The 12,536-nt window shown below is 31.7% G+C and overlaps 2 protein-coding genes across 2 annotated transcripts; both read left to right on the top strand.

The window, feature by feature from the left end:
* Positions 1-2,251: 2,251 nt before the first annotated feature.
* On the top strand, positions 2,252-5,551 carry LOC114376925. The gene is made up of 7 exons (XM_028335259.1): positions 2,252-2,922; positions 3,626-3,766; positions 3,868-3,981; positions 4,072-4,245; positions 4,462-4,577; positions 5,139-5,226; positions 5,312-5,551. The coding sequence occupies exons 1-7, from the start codon at positions 2,443-2,445 to the stop codon at positions 5,315-5,317; spliced, it is 1,119 nt and encodes a 372-aa protein (XP_028191060.1). The 5' UTR covers positions 2,252-2,442; the 3' UTR covers positions 5,318-5,551.
* A 3,367-nt stretch (positions 5,552-8,918) lies between these two features.
* LOC114375701 (purple acid phosphatase 2-like) lies at positions 8,919-11,773 on the top strand. Its single transcript, XM_028333550.1, has 8 exons — positions 8,919-9,151; positions 9,343-9,543; positions 9,800-9,911; positions 10,043-10,272; positions 10,541-10,679; positions 10,832-11,052; positions 11,223-11,344; positions 11,457-11,773. The coding sequence occupies exons 1-8, from the start codon at positions 8,957-8,959 to the stop codon at positions 11,665-11,667; spliced, it is 1,431 nt and encodes a 476-aa protein (XP_028189351.1). The 5' UTR covers positions 8,919-8,956; the 3' UTR covers positions 11,668-11,773.
* The last annotated feature ends 763 nt before the right edge of the window (positions 11,774-12,536 follow it).

Raw genomic sequence — 12,536 nt, 5'->3', positions numbered from 1 at the left:
TCTAGTCAAACACATTTTTAACAATAAATTAATTTTAACAAATTATCTAATGGATTATCATACTAATTAGGCATCATACACTCACATTATAAAAAATGAAAACAATTTATTTAAAAAAGAATTCTATATTTGATTTTCATCGTCCATAAAAATCCTTTGGGTAAACAATAATCATAATATCCCGAGTGAAAATAATCTTTGTCTAATAAACTAGAAAGAATATCATAAGAAAAAAAAAAATATTTCATACAAAATGGCCTATCACTTTTCAGTGCAACTTTTGAGATCATATGCGCTCTCAAATATGCTATTAATTGGAATGAGTGGTTCAACATGAATATCTGTTGCTGTATGAAAACTGTAGTCCTCCACTTTTCCTTTGGATCACAATTTTTGGGTGAAAACTACAACTAGCAACTAGCAATTATGTTTAAATAGTTATTTTATTTTTAATTACCAAACAAAAGTATCTATTGCACATTTATCTACAACCTTAAACATTTTGAATGGCTTGTATTAAAGTTGGTCAACAAAATGTGTTAAAACTTGAAACCAGTTATCCCATTATCCATGATAGAAACATCATCATTTGTTTGGTTGTGCTTCCTCATGTATATATTAAGCACCAAGCAAGATGCTTCGATTGCACTCCACATGAACACGTAGGCTCAAGCTTGTGGACCTGGACGAGTCACTGACTCTCTGTTGTTTGTGGCCCATGAACAATACGTCCTGGACGCATTTATTTTTTACACTCCTACTATTAAATATTGTACTTTCTATTATATTTCAAAAAAACTCATTTTAGAATTTAAATTTATATTTTTTTAAATTTTGAGATATAATGAGGTGCAAAATTCAAATGATGGAATGCAAGATTCAAATATCGTTCCTAGACTATGATTTGGTTCTTATTTAATCCGCACAAGTAAGTCCTCATTGGACTAGAGGAGGGAGATTCTAATTATCGAGATTCTACCGTACTACCCAGAAAAAAGATAAAAAAACATGGCTTAATTGTAAAATTTATTCTCTTATTTTGTCTATTACATTAAATCGATCTTTTTGTTTTTTAATTCATTATTTAAGTCTTTCTATATTTCAAAATACTCTATCTTAGTTCCAGAGCTTCCACATAACACATATACTCTTTTATTATCAAGTGTTCATTTGAATATTTAGTGTAAAATATAATATTAATATAAGTTTTATGTAAAAATAGTTTAAAAATCAATGTAAGAAACTAAAATAATATATTTTGAAATATAAGAAAACTCAAATAATAAATCAAAAAATAAAGAGATTGATTTAGTGTAATAGATAAAATATGAAGATAGATTTTGTAACTAAGAAAAAATATAAGTTTAGATCTTCAAAAGTTTACACATTTTTATAATAAAAAAAGGATTTAAGTGCGCTATAATCCAATCATACACTGATGGCAAATGCAAATCGTAATTTTTTATTATTTATAATATGAGAAATTATATTTTTTAATAAATTTATTGTATAAACCACAATTAATAAAAAAAGAATAAAGAGAAAAACACCAAAATATCTCACTCAATTGTTTAAGTTATCATAAAATTTTAGTTTATGCATTCGATTTGTACAGATAAAATAATAAAACAAGTATTGTGATGAAATTGATAAAAAAAAGTTATGAATAAGTTTTTGGAAAAGCATGTCTTATAACATAGCACATAGAATTAAATTTATTATGTAAATAGTCATTGTTTTTTAAATAATTTGTTTTTTTACTTTTAATTAATGTTTTTTTTTTTTGGGTGTAGTATGAATACAAGGCAAAGCAAAAACTAAGATGATGGAGACAAATATCTACTTTTAACTAACTTTATATATAGAAAAATATTCACAATTTATCATTAAAATTATATTCTATTGATTAAACTAAACGAGTATTTTTTAAAATATTTTGATGTTTCATCTGTATAAAAAAAGTACATTTGCAATGCACTTATGCACATAATATTATTTATAGATATACGTTTTTTTAAATGAAAATTTATACAGTTAAAATATAAATATGCCCGAATCATTGTTTTTATCAACAAAAAAAATATTTATGGCAACTGCAAAAACGTTTTCCTTACTTTCTTCCTACAAATATATTTATTTTATAGAAAAAGATATCTGCGGGCTTTATTTAATTTAATTTTGCATTTTGTGATATCGAATTGATCCACGTCTTTCATGTAGACACCATCTACGTCCTCTGTGTCACTAGAACCAACTTACGTACCTCATATTGATTGATTCCCCTTAATACTCCAACAACACCCTCTTCTCGCGTTGTCTCCAAAGCACGCCAAATTACCCACACGCAAACGACAACAACCGCGCGCGTTTCACACCTCCATAACTCGGAGTAGCATACGCAGCGTCGTTGACTCCCAACTCGTAACTTGGCCTCGCGCGCCGATGGCGTCGGTCCCCAGCACCGTCGCTCCCCGCACCTTCCTGCCGTCGATTCCCAAGCCGAGAGCTCCTCTTCACGCCGCGAAATCCGTCGCCAGCGCCGCGCGCAACTTCCCGAGACTTTCGCACAACCTCATTCTCTCCGGAAACAAACGCGCGGTGGCGGTGAACTCGGCGTCGGAGGAGTTCGACGTGATATCGGTGCAGAGCGAGGACATTACCGACCAGCAGGAGGGCGTGGTGGTGAGCCGCGTCGAGATGGAAGGTGGAGACGGCGAATTGGCGACGCAGGTGAGCGGATTCGGCGCGAACGAGGGTTTGCTGTCGTTGGAAGGGTTTTCTTCTTCGTCTTCGTCTCTGATCGGGAGTGAGAGCGTGGACATGGAGAAGCTAATTGATAGAACTATCAATGCTACGATTGTGCTCGCAGCTGGCACTTTCGCCGTCACCAAACTTCTCACCATTGATAGTGATTACTGGCACGTAAGTCAAAACGCTCAACGAAGATCAATGCTTATCTTATCTTCAATTGAATTTGTATTATTCTCAGAAAACATAGTTAATGGTTTTTTTTTAACTTTTTACTGACAAAACTTACTTACAGTTATATAGGCACTGTTTGTGCTATTCTCCGATCAGAGTTGAAGTTTTATTTCAGTCATCCACGTAATAAAGATTTGTATGAAAGGATTATGCAGATTATCAAGGGGAAACTTAGTGAGAATGTTTATTATGTTGTCTGTACTATATAGTTAATAGGTAATTCAGTTCTGATTGGAGAACAACACAAACAATATCTTTTGAATTGTATCTAAGTTTTGTCTTTTAGATTAAGGCTCTGTTTGGATAGATTCCTCTGCGAGTACTTATAGGTGAAGGAAATAAGAAAATAAAATCTGTTTTTTCCATAAGCTATAATCAATTTATGCACCTCAACTTTTAGAAAAGTTAGATGAGGGAGCATGTATGAAATTTAAGTGCATTAGTTGATTTTAGCTTTTTGGATAAGCTCAATTCATTTTATCTTTTTATTTTCTTATCCTATATGTGTTTATGAACAATTTTATCCAAACAAGACAGAACTCAATACTCGGGTTGAAATTTGTTTAATTATTTATTTTGTAGAGAGTTGAGGACTTGAGGTTTACTTTATTTGCTATGGTTTGTGATTTTCAATACCATACAGGGATGGACGCTATATGAGATACTAAGATATGCACCTCAGCATAACTGGTCTGCTTACGAGGAAGCTCTTAAGACAAATCCTGTTCTTGCCAAGATGATGATTAGTGGGATTGTTTACTCCTTAGGGGACTGGATTGCGCAGGTGAATTTCTGTGTAATTCATGCATGCACAGTTTTACTTCAATTTAGTGAAAAAAGCAAGGGTTATAATGCATTGTGGTTTAACTACTCCTGGTTTTGCAGTGCGTTGAAGGAAAACCTCTGTTTGAGTTTGACCGTGCGCGGATGTTCAGATCAGGGCTTGTTGGTTTTACTCTTCATGGTTCTCTTTCTCATTTCTATTATCAGTTTTGCGAGGTAGAGTGTAATGCTAATTTTCTTTTTCTTGTTCCATTTGGTTCTTGAAATTTCTGTGTTGATGTACTGAGCAGCTTTTTATTTAACTAGGAGCTATTTCCTTACAAAGAATGGTGGGTAGTTCCTGCCAAAGTTGCCTTCGATCAAACTGCATGGTCTGCACTTTGGAACAGCATATATTATACTGTTGTTGCATTACTGCGTCTTGATCCTCCTATGAGTATTTTAAATGAATTGAAGGCAACGTTTTTCCCCATGTTGACGGTAAGAGAGCCTTCTGGCTTTTCATATTTATTTCATTGAAATAATTCTTTTTCTTTGAGAACAAATTAGCGCATGGACACATCATTTTTGTGCTGTGTACCACACTGACTTGTGTCTGACAAGCATCAGTAGGTGTCCAGTTTATTTATTTGGCTTAGACCTGGAATGCAAGTGGCTAGTTTCAATTTTAATGATTTCTTATATTTTTGTACACAGGCCGGATGGAAGCTATGGCCATTTGCCCATCTCATTACTTATGGTGTGATACCGGTTGAACAAAGACTCCTCTGGGTGGATACCATTGAGCTTATTTGGGTGACCATACTTTCCACGTATGTCTATCTGGATTTATTTTGAAACACTACATATTAGAATTTGAACATTAATAACTTCATAGTTGGATGAAATTAAGATTGGGTGACCATACTATGCTTCTTGAATTTCCATTTGATTCTGTTGCAAATTTGGATGAAATTAAGATTGGCCTTTACGTTTCATTTTGTCTTTTCCGTTTGCTTTTGACTTTTGAGAGATAAATTCTATATAGAAGTTTCCCTCTAGTAGAAATTTTGCATAATGAAAAGCTAAACCTGCCTGCTGCACATTGTTCTCTTTGGAAATACATAAGATGGCTCTAACATTATATTGTTTTGAGAATATTTTAATTTATTCTTGTTTTTTTTTTTCTGGAGGAAGGGAAGGGGGGGAGATTTTGTATTACTGTTAATTAGCAAATTCACCTGATTCTGTCAATGCTTGTTCAGGGAATGCCGAGGCTGATTAATTTTAATTTTAGCAGTCTAAAACAATAAAACATTTCCAGCTTCTCTTGCATGATTATTCATGTTTCAAAATTTTGTATTGGTTCTAACGTAGGCTTTTGTGATCATTAGATTTTCAAATGAAAAATCAGAAGCAAGAAACTCTCAGTCTATGGTGCCTTCAGAGGTGAAATCCACCACATATGTTCATCCTCCTGAGGTATATGATAAATTAATAATTATTATATGAGCGTATTTAATAAATTTCGTAAAGACATTTTTATAATCTTTCTTATGTTCATCAGGAGTAACGAGTGGAGATATGACCAGAAGCAGTGGGAGAAAAATGACTTTGCCAAATCAAATTTTGTCCTTGATATGGACATAGATTTTTGATGCGGAATGTGAAAAAGCTAATTATATATACGTTGCATCCCGCGGAAATTCATGTATGTTAGGTAACATCAACTTTCCAGTAAACAGTACACATAATGTAATTAAATTTAATGAGTAAATAATTTATGTCCAAACTTGCCTTCCAATAATTATAATCTTATGTGTTAAAATTTTTGTCAATAAAAAATTAATAATTGATATTTATCAATAAAAAGAAATTATCGAGATGAGATTCAGACCATCAAACAAGTCATGTTTGAAACATGAACATGAGAAAAGATGTGAATTCTTTTGTTTCCCCATACAGCTGGATGGATGACTTCCCATAAATAATGGTAATTTCTCTATACGAATAGTGAAGATATTTGATGGGTGACTCATAGCCCATAGGTGTAGCATTAGTGGGGAATCCTCAGTTCATGTGCGGCTACGCCGGCTAGAGTGCACTGATATATTGCATGCGATGTGTGGACCTGGCTGATTCATGAACACAGACAAACGTTGTATCTTAATCCAGGTCATATTGAAGAACTGGATTTATTTAGATTTGTGTAATCATGTGGCTGGTGGCCTACAGCATGTTGGCCTTTCACTTTTGCTATTGCTATCTGTTAATCACATCATTCGTCATTGATCATTTGATCCTCTATTTATTCGCATGAATTGATAAATAAAACAAGTTGATAGAATGATGAATTTACGATAAGCTCGTTCTGGAGACCAAGAAGAAAAGTTTTTGTCTTTTTTGAAGGATTAATGTTCAACTACGCTCACAAAAGTATAAGGTGTTAGAAAAGAATAACATAATTTTAGAAGAATGTTATAATGCTAGAAGAGTATTATATCATTGCATAACATATAAAAAAAAACGCTAATCATGCATGTATACTCATAACTAAATAACTAGAAAGGTTAGGGTCATGGGTTTACCTTGGTATCATGTTTATCCTGTTGTATTAAATGATTCGGACCATTTGCTTTATGTTCATATAATGTACATAGCTTTAGTTTATAAGATTAGTATGACGATAAAAGAAAAAGAGAAAAAAAAAATCTTGAATTCGATTCATTTTACTAACAAAGTATTAATAATTAACATTTGTTAACAAAAAATAAATTATCTGGGTTAGCAATCAGGAAACTATAAACAGAAAAAGATATGATATTCACTTCCTCTTGTTGCAAAGAATTCTTGACAAGGCATGAACTATTTTTTATTATTATTTTTTCTTTGTAATTTCTTATGGATTAACACATGTCCAAGAACATTAGGAGCATTTGCAGATCAATTTTGAGCCAAAAAATCATCTTATTATATCAATAATATTTTTTTATTCTACCCTATTAATCTTTGAACTATCATCTTAATATAGTCAAATATAAAATAAAATATCATGTATTATTTAATAAATTATTTATTACATATTAAACATTAAACAATATAAAAAATATCATATTTTATTCTTATTTAATTCATATAATATATCTTATCTTACCATAACCATTAAACCAGCTCAACTTTTTAAAAACTGAGTAAAAGTAATATTTTTTTTAACAATTTTGTCACATTTAATAAAAAAAAACACATACACGTACCCACACTTAATCTTAACATATTTTAGGTATAATTGGTCTTTTTTAGTATAATTTAAATATCTTTTTGAGAACTTAAGGCATAATTGGTCTTCAAAAACTGGTTAGGTATGATTGCCTTTTGAGTATATTAAATTTGAATAACTTTTTTTAATCATTTGTAATGAACTAATGATGATTTGAATAACTTTTGCTTCCATTTAACTAAATAATTATAATATTTTTTAGAGGATTATAATATTTTTATATTGTGTACTGCTGTTGACATTCCATTCATGAACTTTTAATCTCCACCGCTGACAATGTACTTTAAAAAAATTTCAAAGGAGGAGCATTACCCATGTACCCTATTTGCATAAATCAAATCATATATACACCAAAAATTGTCAAATCATATGATCTAACTCTAATGTCAAATCTTTAATGGTTATTGTAATTTATTATTTCTTTCTAACGGAATAGTCATGAGTCGTGACACTACCTTTGTAGTTCAAATTGAAAATAATGATTAAGTAAATTTCTTTTCAAAATGATGACTGTAGGATTCAAGCCTTTAATAATTAATATTATTGATTAATTTAGCACGAAAATACAATTTATTTTTACTGCTACTGATTACTATTAGGAGTTATTTTAATTTATTTGATGCAAAACTTCAATTTACATGCTTGATGCTTTATTTTTTTCTCTAAAATAATCAGAGATAATAGATTGGATCCTCTACTTTCAGTACTCGTAATCATCTACTAAAGACTTCATTCACCAAATTGAAAGACATTTTGTTTTGGGGAAAGCAACGGTGCCACTATGATGCTCTTTTCGTGGTACTGGTTTAATCTTTTGGTTCGATATTGATATAGCCATGCTTTGCAATTATTTTTTGGTGAGAAAAATGAGTTTGGTTCCTTGTGCTGGTCTTTGAATTGAACAAAGGGGGTTGATAGTGCTGCTCCTGTTATTCTTATTTCATATGGTGCAACTGCTAGAATGATGCAAATTTTGGTTCTTTGACATAATGTTTTTCATCTATTTTGTTTGTTTTGTGTAAACAAAATTTCTCTGTTTATAAAAGAAATGCCATTTTCTTATTTGACATATATATTTTTATCAAAATATTTAATAAATAATAATATAAAAAAGAGAGTTGAATAAAATGATACTAAATCATCTTATCAAATACGCACACTAAAACCAAAAAAAAATGTAATAGATTTGAAAATATTTGAAAATGTGTGTTTTAGTAGGAATAAACTATGAACTAATTTATTCATATCTTTTGAGTTGATATATGTGAGATTTACTGAAAAATAATTTAAGTTCTATGATAAAATATGTTTTTAATTATTATAAGTATAATTTCATCTTACTTTAATTTTTTGAAAAATATTAGTTTTAATTTTTATATTTTAAAAATATTTTTTATGATTATTTAATAATAACATGACATACATGAGACATGTTACATTATATGTTTTCTTTGAATGATTAACGTTAAATAAATGTACGATAGGTCACCATTAAGTAAATATAAGAATAGTTTAAAAATAAATTAAATTTACGAAGACTAAAACAAATAAAAAGACTAAAGAATAAGATTAAATGAAGTCATGTTTATAGAGATTTATTCTCCATAGTAACATGTTTAAACCTAAATTTAAATTTTAGATAATCTTTTTATCTTTTACTACGGATTCTTTGTTATCTCGTGTTGTGCATTGCATCATATGCATAATCTTATCAATTGGTTCTCTCCAATCTTTTATATTTTAATAGATAGATAAAAAATATTAGGGGGATTACAGGAATGCTTTTTTCCATAGAGAAAGTGGCGCGAGTCCTTAGATTAGAAACTCTTTACCACTTATCCAAGCCTTGCAACCGTCTATTATTGTGCTATAAATATACTGAGAAGAACAGAGTGTTGAACACTTCAACATCTCTTGAAGATTAGAAATCCACGTATGGAGGGTGCAAAGAGTTGCTCTTGTTTTGCTACAATATCTGTGGCATTGGTTTTGCTCCTTCTTCCGAATGTGGCTGTGGTTTGCCATGGAGGCAAGACAAGCACTTTCATCAGAAAGGTTGAGAAGACTGAGGACATGCCGCTTCATAGTGATGTATTTGTTTCCCCTTCAGGCTATAATGCTCCTCAGCAGGTACCTCTTTTTCCTCCTATAAACATCTTAGAATTTGGGTGTGACATCTCCTTTTATGTATGCATTATTATATGGTATAATTTATTATGGTTATATCAGTAGAGTAGTCTATGTGAGATCGACCATTACACGACATTAATTAATGCCTTTAATTGGTGACAAATTAACATGTTTTGGTCTTTGTTTTGTAGGTTCATATAACACAAGGTGACCAAGTGGGAAGGGCCATGATCGTGTCATGGGTGACTCTGGACGAACCAGGAAAGAGTCTAGTGCATTACTGGAGTGATGACTGCCCGCACAAGAGGGTGGCCAAGGGAAATCATTTCACCTATAGATACTTCAATTATTCTTCTGGTTTTATTCATCACTGCACCCTTAGAGATTTAGAGGTAAGAGGTCATTAATTACTGCATACTAATGGTTCTTCTAATGCAGGAAAACAAAGAGAAGTATTTGTTCATTGAATTGACTCAAATTAACCAATTAATCATGTAGTATTTTTAAGACAAAAGTTAGGTGCTTTTAGTACACAATTTTTATTGGAAAATATCATTAGTTAGTACCTGTGGAACAACACCTAAGTCTTGTGTATTTTATTTATCACACATTAGTACGATTGTTAACTCAAGTTTTTCATTTTGGCAGTTTAACACAAAATATTATTATGAGGTTGGAATTGGGCATACTACCAGGCAATTTTGGTTTGTGACCCCTCCTGAAGTTCACCCTGATGCGCCTTATACATTTGGTCTCATTGGCAAGTTTATATTCTTGCAAAACTACAATGATTTTTTTTGCTTTACACTTACTTTTTGTAAACCCAGTACCATTGGCATTGAGGTTTAAGCTTGCCAAAATTAATTTTGGATGATGGGGCTTTCTTTGCAGGTGATCTGGGTCAAACTTTTGATTCAAACAAGACCCTTGCTCACTATGAATCAAACCCTCACAAAGGGCAAGCTGTGTTGTATGTTGGAGACCTCTCTTATGCAGATAATTACCCAAATCATGACAATGTTAGGTGGGATACATGGGGAAGATTCGTAGAAAGAAGTACTGCTTATCAACCTTGGATATGGACTACAGGGAACCATGAACTTGACTATGCTCCTGAAATTGTAAGTTGTCCACTTGATTTTGTTCAGATTAGTTTTTTGATATACAATGGACTGCGATAAGGTTAGAACCTAAGACTTCATGCAACTAACTAAATCCCTACCACCAGGCTGACCTTAGAGAGTTATTTGTTCGGATTATTTGTATGAGTTTGATTTTATTCAGAATGTAATTCCTCAAACTAGGAATTATGACTCATGCTTCTTCTACTAAATGCAAATTTTAGTACAGAAGTAAATTCTGAAGAGCGAAATTCATGATACTTTTCAGGATGAAACAGAACCTTTCAAGCCTTTCCGCCACCGTTATCACGTTCCTTACCAAGCATCGGGAAGTACTGAACCCTTTTGGTATTCTATCAAGATAGCTTCTGCACACATCATAGTTTTGGCTTCATATTCAGCTTATGGTAATATTGGATACACCCCTTTCTCTTGAGATTACCTTATAATCTTAAAGTTTTGCTGAAAAGATTATTGTTCATAATTTAAAGCTGAATCGCTTCCTTATATGTTTCATATATACACCTTTTTTGCACTAAACATCATTTTCCTTGTTCAGGCAAATATACTCCCCAATATGAATGGCTTGAGGCAGAGCTACCAAAGGTTGATAGAACCAAGACCCCTTGGTTGATTGTTCTTGTGCACTCTCCATGGTATAATAGTTACAGCTATCATTACATGGAAGGTGAAACCATGAGGGTAATGTTTGAGCCTTGGTTTGTGAAGTATAAGGTTGATGTTGTGTTTGCTGGTCACGTCCATGCCTATGAACGAAGTGTAAGTGCTCCATTTCATTAGGTGTCATGAATCTCTAACATTGCTGGGGAGAATGATAAAACCACAACAATGCAATAAATTTTTTACATTGTCAATTAATTATAAATCATCTTAAATATAAAGAATCTCACCATACATGATAATTTATAATTATATGCACCTCATATCAGGAACGAATCTCCAACATTGGATACAACATTACGAATGGTCGATGCGGGCCTTCGAAGGACCAGTCAGCTCCTGTATACATAAACATTGGTGATGGAGGGAACATTGAAGGCTTAGCAAGGAAGTAAGCTCTATAAAAAATTTCTTCCTTATATTAATAATGGCTTGTCTAATGTCTTTTCTATAACAAGTTTAATTTGATTACTGATTTGTATTTTTTTTTCTTTCCACTGCAGCATGACAAATCCACAACCTGAGTATTCTGCATACAGAGAAGCAAGTTTCGGGCATGCAATTTTGGAAATAAAGAACAGAACACATGCTCATTATAGCTGGCACCGAAATGAAGATGAATATGCTGTTACAGCTGATTCCATGTGGTTTTTCAACAGACACTGGCATCCTGTTGATGATTCCACCACAACCAAGTGTACCAATCGATGCTAATAGGATAGTTCTGCAGAGTGCAGACTTTTCCTTTTTAAAACAGATCCATTTTATAATGTATTGTTGGTTGATGTACTCTCGTTATCGAAGTAATTAAATTCAATGTTTTCTCCATAATTAATCTTCATCAACAATCACACTAATCATTATTTTTAATGGGATTCACATTTTCTTTTTTCAATCACCTTATTGCAAAGTAATTTTAATAGCTGAAGTAGGATTAATCCATACGGAGGATATCTATAGTTGTATGAAGGATACTGTGAGCCCTAAGAAAAAAAATAAGAGAGAGAAGCATTTTTAACTCCAGAAATATTGATTTAATAATATTTTTTTGATAAGATCAATGCATCAATTTAATCTCTAAAATGACGAGAAATGAAATTACAAAAATATATAGTCTTTAAAATTAAATCATCAAATAGTATTACTTTTATATTAATTTATAAATCGATCTAATCGTCTAACCCAGCTGAGAAAAGCTACTTATCAAATAGTTCCATAAAGTTACAAATATACGACACTTAGTTATTTGATATTGTAATTTTCAACGCACAATTAGTCATTAAAAGATCAATTTAATCTCTAAAACATCATTAGCAATCTAAATTAGTGCTTAAAAATATTAAGTAAAAATAGATAAAGAATTAAAACGTCTATACCTTTGACAATTATTTGGTTTTTTTTTTAAATAAAAAAATGAGGTAACTACTACTATTTCTTTTAGTAGATGAATTGGGTATTTATTAAAATAAAGAGGCTGGTGTGTAGATATTGGAAAAGAAATATTCAAAGTAGAAGCAATTTGTGGTGTTTAGCATAAAAGTTATTCTAACGACTATTTCTTCCATACACACTACTACTATAGT

The sequence above is a fragment of the Glycine soja genome, chromosome 11, assembly GCF_004193775.1.
Source record: "Glycine soja cultivar W05 chromosome 11, ASM419377v2, whole genome shotgun sequence".
Taxonomy (NCBI): domain Eukaryota; kingdom Viridiplantae; phylum Streptophyta; class Magnoliopsida; order Fabales; family Fabaceae; genus Glycine; species Glycine soja.
This window is presented reverse-complemented; position numbering and strand designations above follow the sequence as displayed.